The sequence below is a fragment of the Chlorocebus sabaeus genome, chromosome 15, assembly GCF_047675955.1.
Source record: "Chlorocebus sabaeus isolate Y175 chromosome 15, mChlSab1.0.hap1, whole genome shotgun sequence".
In the NCBI taxonomy this organism is placed as follows: domain Eukaryota; kingdom Metazoa; phylum Chordata; class Mammalia; order Primates; family Cercopithecidae; genus Chlorocebus; species Chlorocebus sabaeus.
Genome location: NC_132918.1, coordinates 48,722,269 through 48,744,485, shown reverse-complemented (window position 1 = coordinate 48,744,485; position 22,217 = coordinate 48,722,269). Strand labels below are relative to the sequence as shown.

At 36.2% G+C, this 22,217-nt stretch overlaps 1 protein-coding gene across 4 annotated transcripts in view; it reads right to left on the bottom strand.

Moving 5' to 3' along the window:
• Positions 1-325: 325 nt before the first annotated feature.
• Positions 326-22,217, bottom strand: part of XRN1 (5'-3' exoribonuclease 1) — a 136,328-nt gene continuing 114,436 nt past the window's right edge. For 2 of the 4 annotated variants that reach the window (XM_008008855.3, XM_008008857.3), the window contains exons 38-42: positions 12,598-12,711; positions 12,400-12,502; positions 6,839-6,877; positions 6,297-6,457; positions 326-5,518 (exon numbers count right to left, since the gene is read on the bottom strand). In XM_008008855.3, coding sequence (XP_008007046.1) covers positions 5,216-5,518; positions 6,297-6,457; positions 6,839-6,877; positions 12,400-12,502; positions 12,598-12,711 — 720 coding nt within the window. In that variant the 3' untranslated portion in view covers positions 326-5,215. The remainder of the gene's footprint in view (positions 5,519-6,296; positions 6,458-6,838; positions 6,878-12,399; positions 12,503-12,597; positions 12,712-22,217) is intronic. The other 2 variants (XM_008008858.3, XM_008008859.3) reach the window with 2 other exon arrangements.

Sequence of the window (22,217 nt, the reverse complement as noted above, 5' to 3'; positions counted from 1 at the left end):
CAAATATGGTGCAGTGTATACTGCTCAGGTGATGGGTGAACCAAAATCTCACAAATCACCACTAAATAACTTATTCATGTAACTAAACACCACCTGTTCCCCAATAACCCCAGGCATGGTGGCATGTGCCTGTAGTCCCAGGTACTTAGGAGGCTAAGGCATGAGAATAGCTTGAACCTGGGAGGTGGGGGCTGCAGGGAGGTGGGGGCTGCAGGGAGCTGAGATCTACAGCCTGGGTGACAGAACAAGACTCTGTCTCAAAAACAAATCAAAAGACTAATGTTTCTACTTTTGATATCAGCATAGTAATAAAAGAACAAACAGCTTATAAAATCATTCTCAAGTCTTTAATTAAAATCCATAGAGCATTTAACATGAACAGATGTTTAAACTCTTTCAGTGACTCTCATATTTTAAAATCCTTTGCACAGCATTGTGAGGCTAACTTCATGCTAGAAATCTACAGATAATGTAACACCACAAAAATACATTCGGAGTCCATTCCAATGCAAGTTTAAAACACTTTAATTGGCAGACAATGTAAAGATATTTAAAAACAAAAATTACAAAATGAGCACATAAAAGTCTTCCCTTTTGAATTTTTAATAAAATACTTCTCTGTATAAGATCTAATGAAAAATTCCAGTTACTTATAAAAGTTATGTGAGAAATCAATTAAGATATGTATCTATATATGATCTATATATGTATGAATTACACTATTGTTTAAATGAACAAAATGTTGAACACTTTGACGACACAGCACACCATCTATCACTCATATTAAAATAGATGAAAATACTCAAAGAAGCAGTTGGATACAGGCAAAAGAAAGTATGATACTTGAGGCCAAAAGAAAAAAAAATCCAAAAACCAAAAACAGGCTCCCCATCCCCCACCAAACCCTTAACTGTAAGGGAAAGAAAGGAAGAGAGAACTTAAAGCAAACTGTGGACCAAATTCTCATTCTTATTATTTAATGAGAAACAGCATGAGAATTTGGCTTCAAATTACTAAAACAGCTACAGAAACTTATTTGGCCTGGACAATTTAATAGTATACCAACTGCTGAAATAACCAAGCGCAGCTGGTGTACGGCTGGAGGAAAAAACCCAGACTTTTTACAGCTTTAACTTTGTAAAAAAATGTATCTTTTGGAAACCATAGTCTCCTTCACAAATTGCACTTGAGATGGCTGAATGCATTGATTGAGCAAGGCATTATTATTTGTTCACTGACACACACACAAAAGCAGCTACAGATAGTTGACATTTTGGACTACTAAAACTATTTTAGACATGTTTTTCTTCTCTAAGAAAATGATCTATGATGTTTGTGAAACTTAACTGCCTGTCTGCTCTGCCATGTTTCTGGAGACCTGATGCTGGTTCAACACTATCTCTTACTGTAATGGAGAAGTTTGATGGAAATATGAATAAAGTCAGTCCAAACGATATTAATTTCTGGAATTTTAAGCTTTATCTTGACCAGGAAAGGAAGCTCCTGCAAAACTGATGGTTTCACTGACAGAGCTTACAAAATGTACATAATGAGCACTGCCAGTTTGAATAGTATAATTTATCTCTAGAAAATGACAAATGAACTCTGCAATTGATTTTTAAAGATGGAGAATGACTTTCACAGCCACTTCTCTACAATAAATTGTCTTTTGCAGTAAAAACAAAATTTGGAAGCAACATGATACTAAGAAATACAGCAAGCTCATAAGGCTGAGAAATTGTACGGTTGCTTTAAAAAACCTTGCTCTAAATAATGGGAAGAAGTGTGACAGAACTAACTTCAGTGAAGATCTGCACAGTTCTCATATAATAAAAATTAGACAACCACTATGAACAGCTATGACTAACACAAAAACTGATACATAAAGAGTAAAAAAGACCCTACAGTTTATCTATTTCCTTGAGCTAGAAAGATATAGTATAGTCCAAAAATGCAGTGACTGGGTATGTCTTTATTTAACTGTTTCTCTTCTTCCATCTGCCTCCCTTTCTCTGCCTCCTCTCATTAAAACCAAGATTCTAGCTTAGTTTGGAAGCAGCAGTCTAAAATGAAAGCAGATACCTGATCATAGAAAAGAAACAATGAAAAGCTTGCATCAATAGTTCTTCATTCCTCCAACCAATTGGGAAAAAAAACCCTTCAATCTTTATTAGTTACCCTTTTGAAAAGCAAGAAAAATCTTAAATTGAAACCAAGGTTCAGTAGAGGTGACTTTAATTTTTTTGTGCAACTGAGTCTTAGATGTTTAAGACTTTAGTCTACATGATGTTTAAATCAATTAATACATTCAGTCAAATTCTAACACTGAGGTAATTATTAGATAATGCAGGAAAATGTGAAAAGGAACGAGACTGGAAGGAGCAATCTTCAAAATTCACTTAAGTTGCTCAAAAAAGAAAAAAACTTATTGAATAGAAATACTTAGAAATAATGTTTCAGTTAGGAGACAAAGGCTTACATAGACTGAAGTGCTCTAGTTATGTGGAAACATAAAGCAATTTGGGGAATCTGTCCTGTGTGCCCTAAACAGTCCATCATTTTCACAAAAAGTCCTCAGAAGATTCAAGTTGAAGGAGTATATTTTTAAACTTTGGGGGTGGTCTTAGTCCACACCATCTCAAAGAGAAGGTTTTAAATTTATTGAAGTCCAACTGCTTTTCAGATATACTCTAGATTCCAGGCCTATCAACAGATCGTTTCCTCATCACGGGGCAGAAATGGCCTCTGCCTCTTACATCCTCCATAGGGAGGGCACATCTCCCATTGACCTCAGGCCCACATTTGGAATGGGTCTACAGGGGAAAAAGAAAAGAGAATGCCTGACTACTACCCAGCCATTATGGAGCTCTCTCCTATCTTAACCTCTTCTCAGTTTTGGCCTTTAGAATAATAACGTTAAAAAAAAAAAGTAAGGATAATACAACTTTTTCTTTTTGTTTTTTTTTGAGACACAGTCTTGCTCTGCTGCCCAGGCTGAAGTGCAGTGGTGCAATCTCGACTCACTGCAGACTCTGCCTCCCGGGTTCAAGTGATTCTCATGCCTCAGCCTCCCGAGTAGCTGGGACTACAGGCATGTGCCACCATGCCCGGCTAATTTTTGTAGTTTTAGTAGAGATGGGGCTTCGCCATGTTGGCCAGGCTTGTCTGGAACTCTGGACCTCAAGTGATCCACCTGCCTCAGCCTCCCAAAGTGCTGGGATTACAGGCATGAGCCACTGCGCCTGGCTGGAAAATAAAACTCACTGCCTATCTGCATAGAACTGTCAGCTTGCTGTGCTCAAATATTGGGGAAGTATCCTTACGGGTTTAGCGCACTATGTTTACTAAAATTTCCCTTTGGAGTTTTCAGAAGATGGCAGGTGCTGCTTCTTCTATGCTCTAAAACAGATGTGAGTTGCATGCTATTTATATAACTGTCACACAGGAGTAATGAGTGAGGCAATTTCTAAATGCTGGAGTTTGTACAGCTGAGGTGAAACATTACACACTTTAAAGTAGGAAGAGGTTAATATAAGATTACTGTCACAATTGAACTTTTCTTTGTATTACCATAATAGAAGTTTCCTTTAAACACAAATAGAGTTTATAAGGCAATAACGATAAACATTGAGGATTTACTTGAGCCTCATTACTCAAGATCCCACTACAGATAAAGAAACAATGTTGGGAACTGATATACATCTGAACTTATGAAAATAACAGAAAATAAAATCATGGAAACTTATATGACTATGATAAATGACAGATAATGAATATTTCTCTTTTATACTGAAGGCACTGCTAATACACAAATATCCTGCTAACATTTAAACTCTGAAATCAGCAGTTAGTGAAAGGAGTCAATTTAGTTTAATACCAGCATTTTAAAAAACAAGTAAGCCTACTTTAAGAGTCATGGCAGAGTTTCCAACGAGCTAAATGAAAATCAGATATAACAAGCTGCTCCATATAAAGATTGTGGTTCCTACTTTTAAAAAAGTATGCTATAACTTACTTCCTTAAAAATATAAGCATATCACAAAAACTAAATAATAAATATATATATATAAACATAGGCCCTGCTGAGAAATCTTCATAAATTCTAAAATAATTTCAACAGTTATAGGTTGAACCACACATTCACATATGACATGCAAAGAGAGAATCCCAGCATCACTGAACAGTTCAGCATAAAGCTAAAAATACAGAATTAGAATGAAATTGGCGGTAAATAATGTACGTCACAAACTGATGACTGTGCCTCCTATATTGTAGCACACCTTGGAACTTAACAATTAGAATTTCTTGAGTCCCAGGAAGCACTACATACCGACCAACCATGAAGCTCTCATAAAATGTCAGGTAAGCAAATAAAAAGCCATAGAAAATAATACAATTCATTAACATGACTAGTATTTCATATTTTGTTAGAAGATTAATTTGTAATCATTGTACCCTGTAGATTTTGAAACAATTTTATTATAAATTCCTAATGCTGGTTCTTGAGTAATCTAAAAAATTGTATTTACTCAAATTTAGAATGCTATTTATAGTTCTAAGCAGTTAGATGAAATATTCTGATTATTCTAAAGTTGCTTTGGTACAAAATTTAGAATAAAGCAAAACTGGCAGCACCACAACAAATGTGATCCTTTCGCAGCAGGTCTAAGGGTCCCTCAGAGACAACAAAGCGTAAGTTAAAATACATATAAATAAGAGCCATTCTCCTGACAATTTTCTTACATCATTAACAAGGGAAATAAAATCCACATTCAGTAACTTATACTGGAGGCCCAAATTTCATGCTCCATGTCATTATTCCTCAATGATAGTGTAAAAAATGCTTATTATTGCTAACTGATGTCTAATTCATAGTTCTGGATGCTTCAATGATGAGACCAATGATTAGAGTGGTACATTTTAATGTTTAGTCCACTGATACTGTGATGTTACTTTAATGCAAGGTTTAATTTAGTTTTTTTATTACAGATTTATTGAGGTATAATTGACATACAACAAACTGCACATACTTAAAGTGCACAATTTGATACACAGTCTTTTAAACAGCATGAAAAGTGCCTGATAAATTAAAAATGAAAAAATTTCAATTTACACATCTTTTTAAAAAATAGTACATTCTAATTTTTATGAGATATAGATATGGATTTATAAAAAGGTAGATGGAAAGAGAAGAAATTAATTCCAACAGCCAAATTTACTCAGAAGGTTTAGAAACACCAAAATTGACAGCCAGTTTTCTTGATTTTCTTCTGGAAGAAGAGCTTGGTGTTGACTTATGGTGAGATATACTACGGCCTTGAGAGGCTGTTTCAACTTGAAAAGAAGATGCAGGTTGAGCAATCTGAGAGGACTTCAAAGAAGCTGATGAGCTCTCCTGTGGACTTACTTTGACAATGTTGGAAGAATCTGGCTGGCTGGTCTGAACTGGAGTGGCTTGAGAACTCTGGGCTTCCTTATTCTCAAAGTTCTTTTTGTTTGCAACCCTTTTTTTAGTAACCTATTAGGAATAAAAGCATCACTAATTAATAATGTAGGCAAAAAAAATTGGAAATTACCATAAACCATGCATGCTGCTAATATTTGTCAATCACAGCTGATCTGTGACTTCCACTTATAATTTCCAAGTAAGACTTTAGTAATTCAAAGAACTTAATTACAAACAAAATATTTAAAATTCTTGGGCTGGGTGCAGTGGCTCACAACTGTAATATCAGCACTTTGGGAGGCTGAGGCAGGTGGATCGCTTGAGCTCTGGGGTTTGAGACCATGGCAAAACTCCATCTCTACAAAAAAATTACAAAAACTAGACAGGCATGCTGGCACATGCCTGTAGCCTCAGGTACTCAGGAGTCTAAGGTGGGAGGATCACTTTAGCCCAGGAAGTCAAGGCTGCAGGGAGCGGAGATTGTGTGTGGGCTGCGTTCCAGCCTGGGCTACAGAGTGAGATCCTTCTCCAAAAAAATGAATAATAAAAAAACAAATAAATACAATTTTCCACAGGTTAAATATTTTAAAAATGTTTGTGATTTTGTTTATATTTCAGATTTTAATCAATCTGTATTAGAATAGCATATTACTTGGTACAATTATTATTTATTAGAACACAAACTCAGAGAGCAGGGACAGGTCAGACTTGTCAATCACTGCCTTCTTACTACCCACACTAGTACTGAACTTCTAGTTGGCACTGAATAAGTACACTGCATAAAAAAATCTTTATCAATAGTCTTTCAGCATTAAACAAATAATTATCTTAAAAATATTACTTTTCTCACCTGCAGAGGTATAAACTGATTGTGCACACCCCCTGGCATTCCCCCAGCCATGGGCATGGTCCCAGAATATAAAGTATGATGGAAGGGCTTCCCAGGAACTGGCACTGATGGTCCCCATGGCATTGAGCCAAAGAGATGAGATGATGAAGGCATTATATTAGCTGTTAAAAACCAAGGAAAATTTTTCTTTTAGTAAAATGGTATCATCAAACCTCTGAAATTTGAGACCTCCTTCTGTTAGCCTGTTTGGGCTTTTTATTTTTTTTGCCTTTAACAAAAGGCCTACACTTACTTCACCTATAATTACTCTTCCTTACAACATTCAACCTCAGGATCCCTTCTTAGGACTGTGTAGACTATCTACAGAAATGAATTTATCATTATACTGGCCTGAAAAGGAGAATACTACTACTAATATCATATGCTGATACAAGTTTTAGGAATATTTGCAATTATATTTATAAAAATAATAAAAGGGTCATGAAATTGTCCCTTGTGAGAGAAAAGCTTGGGCACAAAGAGAGAAATCTTAAGGATCTCACCTGCCCCCAATGCATAGTTGCTTCCATAGTGATCCCAGCCTACAAAAAAACCAAAAAAGCTCAAGTCCTGAAATCTCATCACCTTCATATGACAGGTAGAATCTTTCTTTTTTCTATTTTAACAATTGGAAGTCAAGGCCTTTTTTCACTTATGGTTTGTTTCTTATTAAAAATGTATTGAACCAATGGGTTCCAAATCTAATTTGTATATCTGAATCACTTGAGGAGCTTGTGAAATACAGATTCCTGGGCAGGGCCTCAGATCTAGTAAGCCAGACTCTGATAGGCCCTGGAGTTTGTATTAAACTCCATAGGTGATTCTTATGGAGACAGCCTGTACCAGTGCAGCATTTCAAAACTACATTAAACAGTGACAAGGCACCAGCACACTGCCACTGAAGAAAATATGCACCATGTTCAAATATTCTTTTCATAGAGATAAAAAGCAGCCAGACCCGTAAAATAGTATAGTTTAATTAAAGTTCAGCTATTTAAGACATTTTTGGATTAGGAGAGAAGAATCATAACATACTTCAGTGTTATGAAATACACATACACAAATTCTAAGAGGAAGAAAACTTGTAATATGAAAAACACTAATAAGATTCAGAAAATTATGTAAAAATAAATGTTAAAAATAATTTTTTTAACATTTATTTTTAAAAATTTATTTATTTATTTTTTAAACATGAGCAGTGGCTCATGCCTGTAATCCCAGCACTTTGGGATGCCAGGCATGGCATGTGGCTGTGGTCCCAGCTACTCAGGAGGCTAATGTGTGAGGATCGCTTGAGCCTGGGAGGCGGAGGTTGCAGTGAACCAACATCAGGTCATTGCAATTTAACTTGGCTGACAGAGTGAGAACTTGTCTCAAAAAAGAAAACAAAAGTAGAAAATTAGGTCTTGACACTATCTACGAGCAACTTTGGTGGGAGTCATATGCTAAGAAGGTCTATTTAAAAGATGCTATGTTAATCTTATACAATGGTCAACTCCGTAATTTCCTTAATAGATCACTGTTATAAATCTGAAATACATATTCCTCAACTGGGACATTTTATGAGATAAATTTTTTTATAACATAAAATAGAAATTTACAAAATAACTTTAAAATGTTAATCTAATGCTTAAGTTGTTCTCTGCTGATTAACCTTCAAATATCTTGGCATTTATGTATTTACATATTTTAACTGGAATATTTGGAGAACATCTTTATAGGACCAAAAGCATTCCAATTATAACCTTAAAATTATTAGTAGGTATGAATAAACTAATCAACATGAAAAAGGTTAAAATATCAATAATAAATGGGGAAAATAATCATTCCTCTTAAAAAATATATGATCATAAGACAATTCTGTTTTTAGAGAAGTTTGTGTGCAAACTTTTAGGTACTCTATACATATTAATTACTTAAAATTAATCTATATATAGCTACTGTATTCATTTTTGAATGTGAAGAAGCAGCAGTCAAATTAGATTTTATAAGTTATGGGGATACTATTATATTGAGCTATACAAAAATATCAGATCCATTATGTCATGAAAACTTTATGACTAAAACATTGTTGGCCGGGCACAGTGGCTCATGCCTGTAATCTGGCATTTTGGGAGGCCGAGGCTGGCGGATCTCTTGAGCCCAGAGTTTGAGACCAGCCTAAACAACATGGTAAAACCCTGTCTCTACAAAAAGACACGAAAATTAGCCAGATGTGGTGGTGTGTGCCATAGTTCCAGCCACTTGGGAGGCAGAGGCAGGAGGATCAACTGAGCCCAAGGAGGTCGAGGCTTCTGTGAGCCCTGATCATGCCACTGCACTCCAGCCTGGGTGACAGGAGTGGCACTCTGTCTCAAAAAAAAAAAAATCCAAGTCTGTCGTCATCTGTGTTTTTTTTTTTTTTTTAAAGACCTAGGCTAGAGTGCAGTGGCATAATCTTGGCTCACTGCAGCCTCCACCTCACAGGCTCAACCAATCCTCCTGCCTCAGCCTCCTGAATAGCTGGGAACTACAGGCGCACAGCACCACACTCAGCTGATTTTTTCTATTTTCTGTAGTGACAAGGTCTCCCTATGTTGCCCAGGCTGGTCTTGAACTCATGGCTCTAGTGATCCTCCCACCTCAGCCTCTCAAAGTGCTGGGATTACAGGTATGAGCCACCACACCAGCTATCTGTTTTCAAAGCCCATGCTTTTGTTACTGTACTGAATTGGCATTCCTTTGACTGTATAAAAAATGTTTTGTTTTGGTTTGGGCCTTTTGGGGTTTTCTTGAGACAGGCCTTCCAAAGTACTGGAAATACAGGCATGAGCCACCATGCCTGGCTCAGACTTGGATTTTGAATGCCAGTTCTGCTAGATAGTAACTTATGACCTTAGACAAATTACATTAAAAAAAAAATCAAAATACTACATATACATTGTACTAAAAAAGATTTTCTTCTTTTTTTTTTTTTGAGATGGAGTCTAGCTCTGTAGCCCAGGCTGGAGTGTAGTGACACAATCTCAGCTCACTGCAACCTCTGCCTCCTGGGTTCAAGTGATTCTCCTGCCTCAGCCTCCTGAGTAGCTGGGACTACAGGTGTGTGCCACCATACCCAACTAATTTTCAAATTTTTATATTTTTAGTAGAGACGGTTTCACCATGTTGGTCAGGCTGGTCTCGAACTCCTGAGCTCAAGTGATCCACCTACCTTGGCCTCCCAAAGTGCTGGAATTACAGGCGTGAGCCACTGTGCCTGGCCTAAAAAAGATTTTCAACAGAAAACAGCAGACATCTGTTCTACTCCAGGTTTAACTGTTTTAGATATTTATTTCCACACTGTTCAATAATTTGCTTATGCTACTTGCTAATAATTTATTAATTTTAGGCATTTTTAGGTCTACTGACTTCCTATTTAGATAGAACAAAATTCAGTTTTTTTGCATTACCCCTCACTACTTACCCTGTACTCCCAATGCAAGTACATTACATCATTTGTTTAAATATACAAGCAGTGTTATCTATTTGTGGTATGTGGCTATGTAAATATTATCACTGCAGAGCCAAGCTGGGTACTCTGATTATGTTTCTTGTAAGAAGAGATCCATTATGTACTTTCTTGTAAAACCTTTTGTTTTTACTTGAGTTGGTCATTATTATTATTATTATTTTTTGAGACAGGTCTCATTCTGTCACCCAGGCTGGGGGGCAGTGGCATGATCACAGCTCACTGCAGCCTTGACCCCCCAGGCTCAAGTGATCCTCCCAAGTAGCTGCGACTATAGGTGCATGCCACCATGTCTGGCCACTTTTTTATTTTTTGTAGATTAGAGATGGGGTTTTATCATGTTGCCAGGCTGTTTTGCCATGTTGCCCAGGCTAATAATTATTTTTTAAAAGCTTAGTCTTGCTTATATCAATTCTTTAGGAAAAATATAATAAAAGCTGCTCAGTCTTCTCTATATCCATCCTTAATGTCTTCCCGTTGCTCATCTATTAATAATCTTACTGCCAAGACTTCCCTCTGCCTCTCCAGTTGGGACTAGTCACTTTCTAGACCCACTGAGCAGCTGGCATCCTGGGATTTTCATTCATTGTATAACTATACTAGATCTGCAATTTGTCATTTTGGTTTCCTAATTTTCTTTTCTTTTTTAAACTACTGCTTTGTTTTGTTGGAGCATATAATTCAGTAGTTTCTTAAAAGAGGGTAGGCAAGGCATGATGGCTCACGCTTGTAATCTCAGCATTTTCGAAGGCTGAAGTGGGAGGATTGCTTGAGCCCAGGACTTTGAGATCAGCCTGGGCAATATAGTGAGACCTTGCCACTTAAAAAAAAAAAAAAAAAAAAAAAAAAAAAAAAAAAAAAAAAAAAAGGTACATAAGAAAAACATTTGCATATCTGAAAATATCTTTTTGTCTCCTTTATACTGGATTCATAGTTTGGCTATACAGAGAAATTAGGATGAAACTCATTCTGCCTCAGGGTTTTGAGGTATTCAATGCTTTCTGGCTTCTAGGCACTGTTCAATAGTGCAGTACCATCCTAATTCTTGTTCTTTTATATGTACTGTATTTCTTCTCTTCTCTGAATCTCTTAGGACCATTTTTATCACTAGTATTCAGAATCTGAAGATAATCTGTGTCTTTATTCATTGTGCTCAACATTTGGGGGCTCTTTTAGAGATGCACATCATTTTGTTTTAGAAAAGTTTCTTATTTGTTTGACACTTAACCCCCTTGCTTCATCTCTGATTTCTTTTTCTGGAACTCCAATAATGTGGGAGCTGGATCTGTGCACTAAATCTCTGTTCTTTCTTATTTTACAACTTTTATCTTCCTTAGTTTTGCTAGGACTTTATCTACTAAATTTTAAAATTTTAGTTAACAATTTTACTTGTTCTCTAATTATTCTTTTTTCATCTTCCAATTTCCTATCTGGGGAGAAGGGTATGACTCGCTACAATCCGAGAATAGGATGAGGAAAAGGGAACTTTTCCTTAATCTCTGTGTTTTCAGTCTCACATTCCATTCTCTTCTCTGCCTGGTATTCCCATATCTGAGAGCTCCTCTAGAAAACACACCTCCAGTTTTTTGCTGGCAGCGGTCTGGCTGCGTTGCGGAGGGATGAAGAGGGTAGTCTCACCACTCCACACACAGACTTTCAACTAATCCCTCTCTTTGTAGCACATGCCTCCTCTTTATCTTCTCTAACAGTTTCTGATGCTTCCAAGTTCTGAACCTCTTGGGAATGGTGAGGGACAATCTACTTATCATGCTCATTTGTAATCTCTTCTACGGGCACTTTAGCTTGTAGCTTTTAACCTTGCTCTGCTAAAATGGTTACCTCTTCAGTTGTTTTTCTCAACACAACCTCTTTTCAAATCTCTAATCTGCTGATATTTCTTCTCCTGTCTCTTTGTCCTCATAGATTTACACTTTTGAAATCCTTTATTATTCAGTTTAATGAGAAGAGATAACTGTATGTCATAAATTTAATCAGTATTATTCACTTTTCTAATGCTTATTGTAAGCATTAGATATTTAGAATTCCTGGAATACTACCTGGCAGTAGATGCAGAAAAGTGATTTTCTAAACTTAAATAAATTATTGGCTTTAAAACAATAATAATTAAGATACAGGGAAGCCAACTGCTATTAGGGAAAAAAGCTGAGTGATTTAGAAAATCTCAGAACTTAAGATTTAGAATTATAAAATGTTAGTCTCAACAAAATTTTGGACATAGTCTACTACAAATAAGAAAATACAGTCCTGAAGAAATTACATGATTTTTTTTTCACCTTTTGATATCTAACTTAAACCCAAATTCATCTGTTAGGAGCTACTGGAGAATAAGAGCCTACCCACTCAACCTTTTCTTACTACTCTAGCCATACTAGAGGCTATAGGAAAAGAATGGCATTTCTAGATCAATCTGCAGGCTGTGGCTTTGGACTTTCTCACAATTTCTTAACATTCCTACATATTTGAGTACATTTTTTATTTCTTAAAAGAGACGCTTCTTAAAAGAGCTTAGTAAAAATAACAATGACAAATACTTATACATGAAAAATATCTTACCAGTAGGTGGGGGAAAGACTGGAGGAATGGTTCCAGGTGGCACAGCTGAAGGATAATTTGCAAATACTGGTGAAGGCAAAGGGAAATTCGTGCCTAAGGAGCCCTGTGGAAGTATTTAAAAGTTACAAGACAGTGAAATATAAGCTTTCTACAGAGACTAATAAAACATTTAACAGAGAAGTCATGGACAGTTCTTACCAATTGTTGTAAAGCAAAAAGTGCAGCTTTCTCCTTGGCTTCATTTTCAGAGTGGCACTGTGGCCCATGTATCAGTAAGCCATTAGATAATTTTACTTGGCAAACAGTCATTGTCTAAAGAAAGAGAATATATTTGTCTATGAAATTCTCTGTCTAGGAAGTTGATCTCCCCCCAAGCTTACTCTAAACAAGTAAAATAATTTTATCAAGAATTTAAAAAAGGGCTTTCAGTTCAAGTTTTCAATTGCCAGGCAAAAATTTTAGAGTTGTTGCCTTATATTTTTCAGTGTTTACAAAATAAAAAGCTTTCTAAGCTGGCTGAAGGGTCAAGCAACCGAATGCAAATGAAAGCCAGCAAAACTGTTTCCTTTATACAGGGGTTGACAAACTACGGAGTTCTACCTCTTTTTGTAAATAAACTTTTACTGGAACATAGCCATATCCATTCTAATGGCTACTTTCACACTGTAACTGTAGAGTTTGAAAGCTGTGATAGAGACCATCTGGCCCACAAGGCCTAAAATATTTACTATCTGACTCCTTACAGAAAAAATTTGCTGACTCATGTTTATACCATCCTTTACTTAGGAGGTATTTTGGTAATATGAGTTAATTGCCAAAATATAAAAGACTCATATTCTGATGTGTTTTCTACTCATAGTTAAATTACAACTACATTATACTTTAATTTTCTGTTTTATAAAAAAGCTTGTTTTGTTTCGGTGTACCTTAATCTTTTTTAAAAAATAAGACTTGGGGGTACAAAAGGTAGTTACATGGATATACTACATAGTGGTGAAGTGTGGACTTTAGTGTACCCATCGCCTGAATAGTATACATTGTACCCAGTAGGTCATTTCTCATCCCTCACATCCCTCTTACCATCCCATCTTTTGAAATCTCTAATGTCTATTATTCCACTCTGTATGTCCATGTTTAGCTCCCATTTATAAATAAGAACATGTGGTATCTTTCTATTTCTGAATTATTTCACTTAGGATAATGGCCCCCAGTTCCATTCATGTTGCTGCAAGACACATGATTTCATTCTTTTAATGGCTGGATAGTATCACATGGTGTGTGTATACACATACACACACACACACGCACACATACACCACATTTTCTTTATCCAGTCATCCACTGATGGACACTTAGGTTGATTCCATATCTTTGCTACTATGAATAGTGCTGTGATAAACATACAAATGCAGGCATACTTTTTAGATAATGATTTCTTTTCCTGGGGCAGATACCCAGAAGTGAGACTGCTGAATTAAATCATAGTTCTATTTTTAGCTCTTTGAGAAATCACTATACTGTTTTCATACAGGTTATACTAATTTACATTCCAACCAACAGTGTATAAACACTCCCTTTTTGCAACATCCTTGCCAAAATCTGTTGTTTTTGACTTTTTAATAGTAGCCATTCTGCCTGGTGTGAGATGGTATCTCATTGTGGCCCAAAACTGCACTTCTCTGGTAATTAGTAACGTTGAACATTTTTTTCATGTTTGTTGGCAACCCCTTGAGATGTCTTCTTTTGAGAAATGTTCACTCACGACCTTTGCCTGTTTTCAATGGGGTTATTTGTTTTTTACTTGTTGAGTTCTTTGAGTTCCTTGTAGATTCTGGATATTTAGTCCTTTGTCAGATACATAGTTTAAAAATACTGCAGATTGATTGTTTACTCTGTTGATTATTTCTTTTGCTGTGCAGGAGCTTTTTAGTTTAGTTAAGTCCCATTTGTCTATTTTTGTTTTTGTTGCATTTGCTTTTGAGATATTAGTCATAAATCTTTGTCTAGGCCAATGTCCAGAAGAGTTTTTCCTATGTTTTCTTCTAGGATTTTTATCGCTTTCGGTCTTACATTTAAGACTCATTTTCTGAGTTCTCTATATATTCTGGATATTCTTTATCAGATATATCATTAGGAAGTATTTTCTCTTATTCTATGAGTTACCTTTTTCACTCTTGTTATTGTCTTTTGATGCACATAATGTTAACATTTCCATGAAGTGCAATTTGTCCACGTTTTCTTTCATGGCCTGTGTGTCTGGTGTCACATCCCAGAAATCACTGCCAAATCCAGTGTTGTGAAGCTTCTGCCCTAAGTTTTCTTCTAAGACTTTTATAGTTTTAGGCCTTATCTTACATTTAGGTGTTTGATCCATTTTGAGTTAATTTTCATATATTATGTTAGTTAGGTAAGTTCTTTAAAATGTGAATATCCAGTTACCCAGCACCATTTGCTGAAAGATCATTCACTTTCTTTTCTTTTTCTTTTTTTTTTTGAGATAGTGTCTCACTCTGTTGCCCAGGCTAGAGTACAGTGGAGTCATCTTGGCTCACTGCAACTTCTGCCTCCCAGGTTCAAGCAATTCTCTTGCCTCAGGCTCCCAAGTAGCTGTGATTACAGGTACATGCCATCATATCCAGCTAATTTTTTGTATTTTTAGTAGAGACAGGGTTTCACCATGTTGGCCAGGCTAGTCTTGAACTCCTGACCTCAAGTGATCTGCCTGCCTCGGCCTCCAAAAATGCTAGGATTACAGGCATGAGCCATTGCACCTGGCTATCCACTTCCAATTGAATGGTCTTGACACCTTGTCAAAAAATACTTTGAACATGTATGCAAGGGTTTATTTTTGGGCTTTCTATTCTATTCCACTGGGATTTTGATAGGGATTGCATTGAATGTGTAGACTGCTGTGGGCTGTATTGAGATCATAACAATAATAAGTCTTCCAATCCATGAACAGAGTGTGTGTCTATTTATGTCTTTTTACATGTCTTTCAGCAACATTTTGTAGTTTTTAGTGTATAAGCACATCATTTCCTTTGTTACATTTATTCCAAAGCATTTTATTATTTTTGATATTATTATAAATACTTTTGATACTATCATAGTTTTCTTAATTTCCTTTTCAGATTTTTCACTGTTAGTGTATAAAAATACAACTGATTTTTGTGAGTTGATTTTGTATTCTGCAACTTTGCTGCATTTATTAATTGGGATTTTTTGTGGAATCTTTAGGGTTTTCTACTATAAGATCATATCATCTGCAAACAGATACTGCTTTACTTCTTCCCTTCTAATTTAGATGTCTTTTATTTATTTTTCTTGCTTAATTGCTCTGGACAGAACTTCTGTTACTGTGTTGAATAGAAGTGGTGAAAGTAGGCATCTTTGCCGTGGCCCTGATTTTAGAAAAAACTGCTTTCTGTTTTAGGTTAGAGGGTATCAAGAACTGGATATAAAGAGAATAAAAACTGTCTTGTGACCAGTAGATCTCAAAGTGCATTCTGGGGATGGCTGAGGGTCTGTGAGACCCTTTCGGGAGCCACTGATATCAAAACTATTTTCATAATAATATATGCATATATTTTTTAGAGTCGGGGTCTCACTCTGTTGCCCAGGCTGGAGTACAGTGGTGTGATCAAGGCTCACTATAGTCACCAACTACCAGGTTTAAGCAATCCTCCCACATCAGCCTCCTGAATAGCTGAAAATATAGGTGGGTACTACCATGCCTAGCTGTTTTTAAAGTTTTTTTAGAGATGATGGCCGGGAGCAGTGGCTCACGCCTGTAATCCTAGCACTCTGGGAGGCTGAGGTGGGCAGATCACCTGAGGCCAGGAGTTTGAGACCAGCCTGGCCAACATGGTGAAACCCTGTCTCTACTAAAAATACAAAAATTAGCCAGGTGGGGTTGCGTGCACCTGTAGTCCCAGCTACTCAGGAGGCTGAGGCAGGAGAATCGCTTGAACCTGGGAAGTGGAGATTGCAGTGAGCACGTGCCACCACACTCCAGCCTGGGTGACAGAGTAAGGCTCTTTTTTTTAAGAGATGAGGTCTTTTTTAAGAGATGAGGTTTCTTTTTTTTTTTTTAAGAGATGAGGTCTAGGCCAGGCATGGTGGCTCACACTTGTAATCTCAGCACTTTGGGAGGCTGAGGCAGGTGGACCACAAGGTAAGGAGTTCAAGACCAACCTGACCAACACGGTGAAATCTTGTCTCTACTAAAAATACAAAAATTAGTTGGGTGTGGTGGCACGTGCCTGTAATCCCAGCTACTCTGGAGGTTGAGGCAGAAGATTCGCTTGAACCTGGGAGGTGAAAGTTGCACTGAGCACGCGCCACCGCACTCCAGCCTGGGCGACAGAGCAAGGCTCTGTCTCAAAAAAAAAAAAAAAAGATGAGGTCTTTCCCAGGCTGATCTCAAACTACTGAGCTCAAGTGATCCTTCTGCCTCAGCCTCCTGAGTTGTTGGGCTTACAGGTGTGAGCCACTGCACCTAGCTTATGATAATACTGAGGTGCTATGCCCTTTTTCCCATTACTTTTTCTTATTTCCTGCTTTCTCACAGTATATGGAGGACAAAATGCTTATTGATAAGATTTCAGATTCCACACTGCAAGATTCTACACTACAACTAACCTTAAACAAAGTACCACTTTTAAGGTGTTTTTTTTTCTTAATGGAGTTTTGCTCTGTCACCGAGTGTAATGGCACAGTCTCAGCTCAGTGCAACCTCTGCCTCCCGGGTTCAAGCGATTCTCACGCCTCAGCCTCCTGAGTAGCTGGGAGTACAGCCAAGCACGACCACGCCCAGCTAATTTTTGTATTTTTAGTAGAGATGGGGTTTCACCATGCTGGCCAGGCTGGTCTCAAACTCCTTATCTCAAGTGATCTGCCCGCCTTGGCCTCCCAAAGTGCTGGGACTACAGACGTGAGATACCACGCCCGGCCCACTTTAAAGTTTTAATGTAATATTAAAGTATAGCCAAAACTATCTGAAAAGGCTACTAAGATTCTCTTCATTTTTCTAATTTTATATCTGTACGAGGTCATATATTTCTACCAAAAAAAAAACACATATAACTAGTGATTGACAGTATTAAGCAGACAGGAGAATCTAGCTTCTCCTATTACTATTGTGCTGAGAAAGATTATTAAAATGTAGAGCAGGACGGGCATGGTGGCATGTGCCTGTAATACTAGCACTTTGGGAGGCCAAGGTGGGAGGATTGCTTGAGGCCAGCCTGGGCAACAAAATGATACCCCATCTCTTTAAAAAAAAAATTAGAGTACTATCACTCTTCTAACTAAATTTTTTAAGTAGTTAATATTTTTTACTTTGTTTTTATTTTTTTGTTTCTAGTTTTATGAATACGTAATAGTTATAATACACATTTATGGGGTACGTGTGACATTTTGATACAAGGATACAATGTATAATGATCAAATCAGAGTAACTGAGATATCCATCACCTCAAGTATTTATGATTTTTGCTGTGGTAGGAACATTTCAATTCCACTCTTTTGGTTATTTTAAAATATATATTATTGTTAACAATAGTTGCCCTATTGTGCTACTGAAGACAAGAACTTATTCTTTCTAACAGTATTTTTGTATCCATTATCACGCACTCTTCCTCTCCTATTAATACCGTCCCCATTCCCCTTCTTTCCCTCTAATAACCACCATTCCACTCTCTATCTCCAAGAGGTCAAATTTTTTAGCTCCCACGAGTGACAAAATGTGTTTTTTTGTGCCTGGCTTATTACCTTTAATACAGTGCCCTCCAGTTCTATCCATGTTGTTGCAAATAACAGGATTTCATTCTTTTTAGGGCTGTATAATATTCCATTATATATCTATATCTATATATATTTATATATACACACACATTTTCTTCATCCGTTTATCCATTGATGGACACTTAGGTTGATTTTGTATCTTGGCTTTTCTGAATAGCACTGCAATAAACATGAGAGGGCAAATAGCTCTTATATATACTGATATCTTTTCTTTTGGACCTATACCCAGCAGTGGAACTGCTAGATCACATGGTAGCTCTATTTTTATCTTTTTGAGCAATTTCCATACTGTATGTCCTTCATAGTGGCTGTACTAATTTATGTTTCCACCAACAATGTATGAGGGTTTCCCTTTCTCTGCATCCTTACTAGCATCCATTATTGCCTGTTTTTTTTTTTTTTTTTTGGTAAAAGCCATTTTAATTGGAGATAGCTCATTGTAGTTTTGATTTACATTTCTCTAATGTAGTGATGTTGAGCATTTTTTCATATACCTGTTGGCCATTTGTATGTTTTCTTTTTAGAAATGTTTGTTGAGATCATTTGCCCATTAAACATTGTTATAGTTGTATTTTATTTTTTTTTAAAATTCAACTTTTGTTTAGATATGGGGGTATATGTGCAGGTTTGTTACATCGGTATATTGCATTTGCCCACTATCAAATGGGATTATTTATTTATTTTTTCTCTGAGTTGTTTGAGCTTCTTATATATTCTGGTTATTAGTATCTTGTCAGATGGGTAGTTTGCAAATATTTTCTCCCCTTCCGTGGATTGTCTTTTCACTTCATTGATTGTTTCCTTTGCTGTGCAGAAGCTTTTTAAGCTTGATGTGATACCATTTATACATTTTTGCTTTAGTTGCCTGTGCTTTTGATGTCTTACTTATCTTTGTCCAAATCAATGTACTGGAATGTTTCCCCACTGTTTACTTCCAGTAGTTTAATAGTTACAGATCTAACATTTAAGTCTTTAATCCATTTTGATTTTTGAAAATGGTGAGACAGGCATTTAGTTTCATACCCTTAAATATGGATATCTAGTTGTCCCAGGACCATTTACTGAAGGGGCTGTTCTTTCCCTAATATATGTTCTTGGCATCTTTATAAAAAATAAGTTGACTGTAACTATGTGGATTTATTTCCGGATTCTCTATTCTGTTCCGTTGGTCTCTGTGTCTGTTTTTAAGCCAGTACCATGTTGTTTTGGGTTACTATAACTTTGCAGTATAATGTCTCCAGCTTTGTTCTTTTTGCTCTGGATTGCTCTAGCTATTCAGGGTCACGTATGGTTCAAGATAAATTTTAGGATTTACTTTTTTTTTTTCTATTTCTGTGAAGAATATCATTGGTATTTTGAGAGGGGTTGCACTGAATCTGCAGATTGCTTGGAGGTGGTTTAGACATTTTAACAATATTGATTCTTCCAATACATGAACATGGACAATCTTTCCATTTCTTTGTGTCTTCTTCAATTTCTTGCATCATTATTTTATAGTTTTCATTGTAGAGATCTTTCACTGCTTTGGTTAATTTGATTAATTTCTAGGTATTTTATTTGCAGCTATTGTGCAGGGGATTAATCTCTTGATTTCTTTTTCAGATTGTTTGCTGTCAGCATATAGAAATGTGACTGATTGTTGATTTTGTATCCTACAACTCCACTGCATTTATCAACAGTTTTTTTCTAAATATAAGATTATATTGTCTACAAACAAGAGCAGTTTGACTCCTTCCTTTCCCTTCTGGATGCCTTTTATTTCTTTCTGTTGTCTAATTGCTCTGGCAAGCATTTCCAGTACTATATTGCATAAGAGTGGTGAAAGTGGGCATCCTTGTCTTGTTTCCAGAATTTAAAGGAAATGATTTCATTTTTTCCCCATTCAGTATGATACTAGCTGTGGGTTTGTTGCTGTTTATTATGTTGAGGTATGTTCCTTCTATACCCAGTTTGATGAGAGTTATCAAAAAGAGATGTTGAACTTTATCAAACACTTTTTCAGTAAGTATTGAAATGATCATATGGTTTTTGTCCTTCATTTTGTTAAAGTGTCAGTTACTGACTGCATATATTGAAACATCCTTGCATACCTAGGATGAATCCCACTCGATCATGATGAATTATCATTTAAATGTGCTGTTGAATTCAATTCACTAGTACTGTGCTGAAGATTTTATATCTAGTTCATCAGATATATCGGCCTGTAGTTCTCATTTTTTGTTATGTCTTTCTTTGGTTTTGGTATCAGGGTAGTACTGGCAAGTTTGGAAGTATTTTTTCCTCAAGCTTTTGGAACAGTCTGAGTAGAACTGTTATTAGCTCTTCTTTTAGTGTTTGGCAGAATTCAGTAGTGAAAACACCAGGTCCTGGAGACTTTTTACTACTGTTTCCATCTTGTTAATGTTGTTCTACTTAAGTTTTGGATTTCTTCATTGTTCAATCTTGGTATGTTTTATGTGTCTCAGAATTCATCCATTTCTTCTAAGTTTTCCAATTTACTGTATATAGTTGCTCATAATAGTCTCTAAAAATATTTTGAATTTCTGTGATATCCGACGTAATGACTCCTTTTTCATCCCTGATTTTATTTATATGGATATTCTCTCCTTTACAGTCCAGCTAAAGGTTTGTTGATTTTGCTTATCTTTTCAAAAAACCAACTTTTTCTTTCACCAATCTTTTGTACTATTTTTAGTATCAATTCATTAATTTCTGCCCCAATCATTTCTTTTCTTCTAATAATTTTGGGTTTGGTTTCCTCTTGCTTTTCTAGTTATTATTTATTTTAAAAAATTGTATAAATGTAAGGGGTGCAAGTGCAATTTTGTGACATGGATTTATTGCAGAGTGGTGAAGTCTGGGCTTTTCTTATATTCATCACCTGAATTATGTACATTGCAGCCATTGAGTAATTTCTCACCATCTACTCCCTGCCCATTCCCCACCCTTCCAAGTCTCTAATGTCTATTATTTCACACTCTATATCCATATGTACACATTATTTAGCTCCCACTTATTTATGAGAACATGTGGTATCTGTTTCTGAGTTGTTTAAGATAATGGCCTCAGTTCCATCCATGTTGCTGCAAAATACATGGTTTCATTCTTTTTTAAATGTCTGAACAATATTCCATTGTGTATGCATACACCACATTTTCTTTATTCGATCATCTGTTGATGGACACGTAGGTTAATTCTACATCTTGGCTATTGTGACTAGTGCTGCAATATACACACAAGTCAGGTATGTTTTTTATACAATTTCTTTTCCTTTAGATAGATACCCAGTAGTGTGATTGCTGGAACTAATTCTTCAAGACACACTGTTAGGTTGTTTATTTGAAGTTTCTGTACTTTTTGGATGTAGGGATTTATTGCTATAATCTTCCTTCCTAGTACTACTTTTGCTGTATCCTATAGGTTTTGGTATGTTGTGTTTCCATTTTCATTTGTTTCAGGAAAATTTTAAATTTTCCCTTTTTTCATTGACCCAATGGCCATTCAGAAACATAATGTTTAATTTCCATTTATTCGTACAGTTTCCAAAGTTCCTCTTGTTATTGATTTCTGGTTTTATTCCACTATGGTCAGAAAAGATACTTGATTGAATTTTAATTTTTTGAATTTTGTGAGACTTGTTTTGTGGCCTATCCTTGGACCAATATCCAAGGATATTTGGTCTATCCTTGAGAATGTTGCATTTGTTGAGGAAAGAATGTGTATTCTACAGCTGTTGGATGAAATGTGCTACAGATGCCTATCAGGTGAAAGCTATTTTTAATAAACAATGGATTAATAAACATACAGGTTTACTTATAATATTTTATATAGATAAAATTTTTTATATATATACATATATAAATAAATATTTCAGAGACAAGGTCTTGCTCTGTTGCCCAGGCTGGAGTGCAATGGTATAAAATGGTATAATGGCATCATGGCTCACTGAAGTCCTGACCTCCTGGGCTTCTGTCCTCCTGCCTCAGCCTTGTGAGCAGCTGGGACTACAGGCT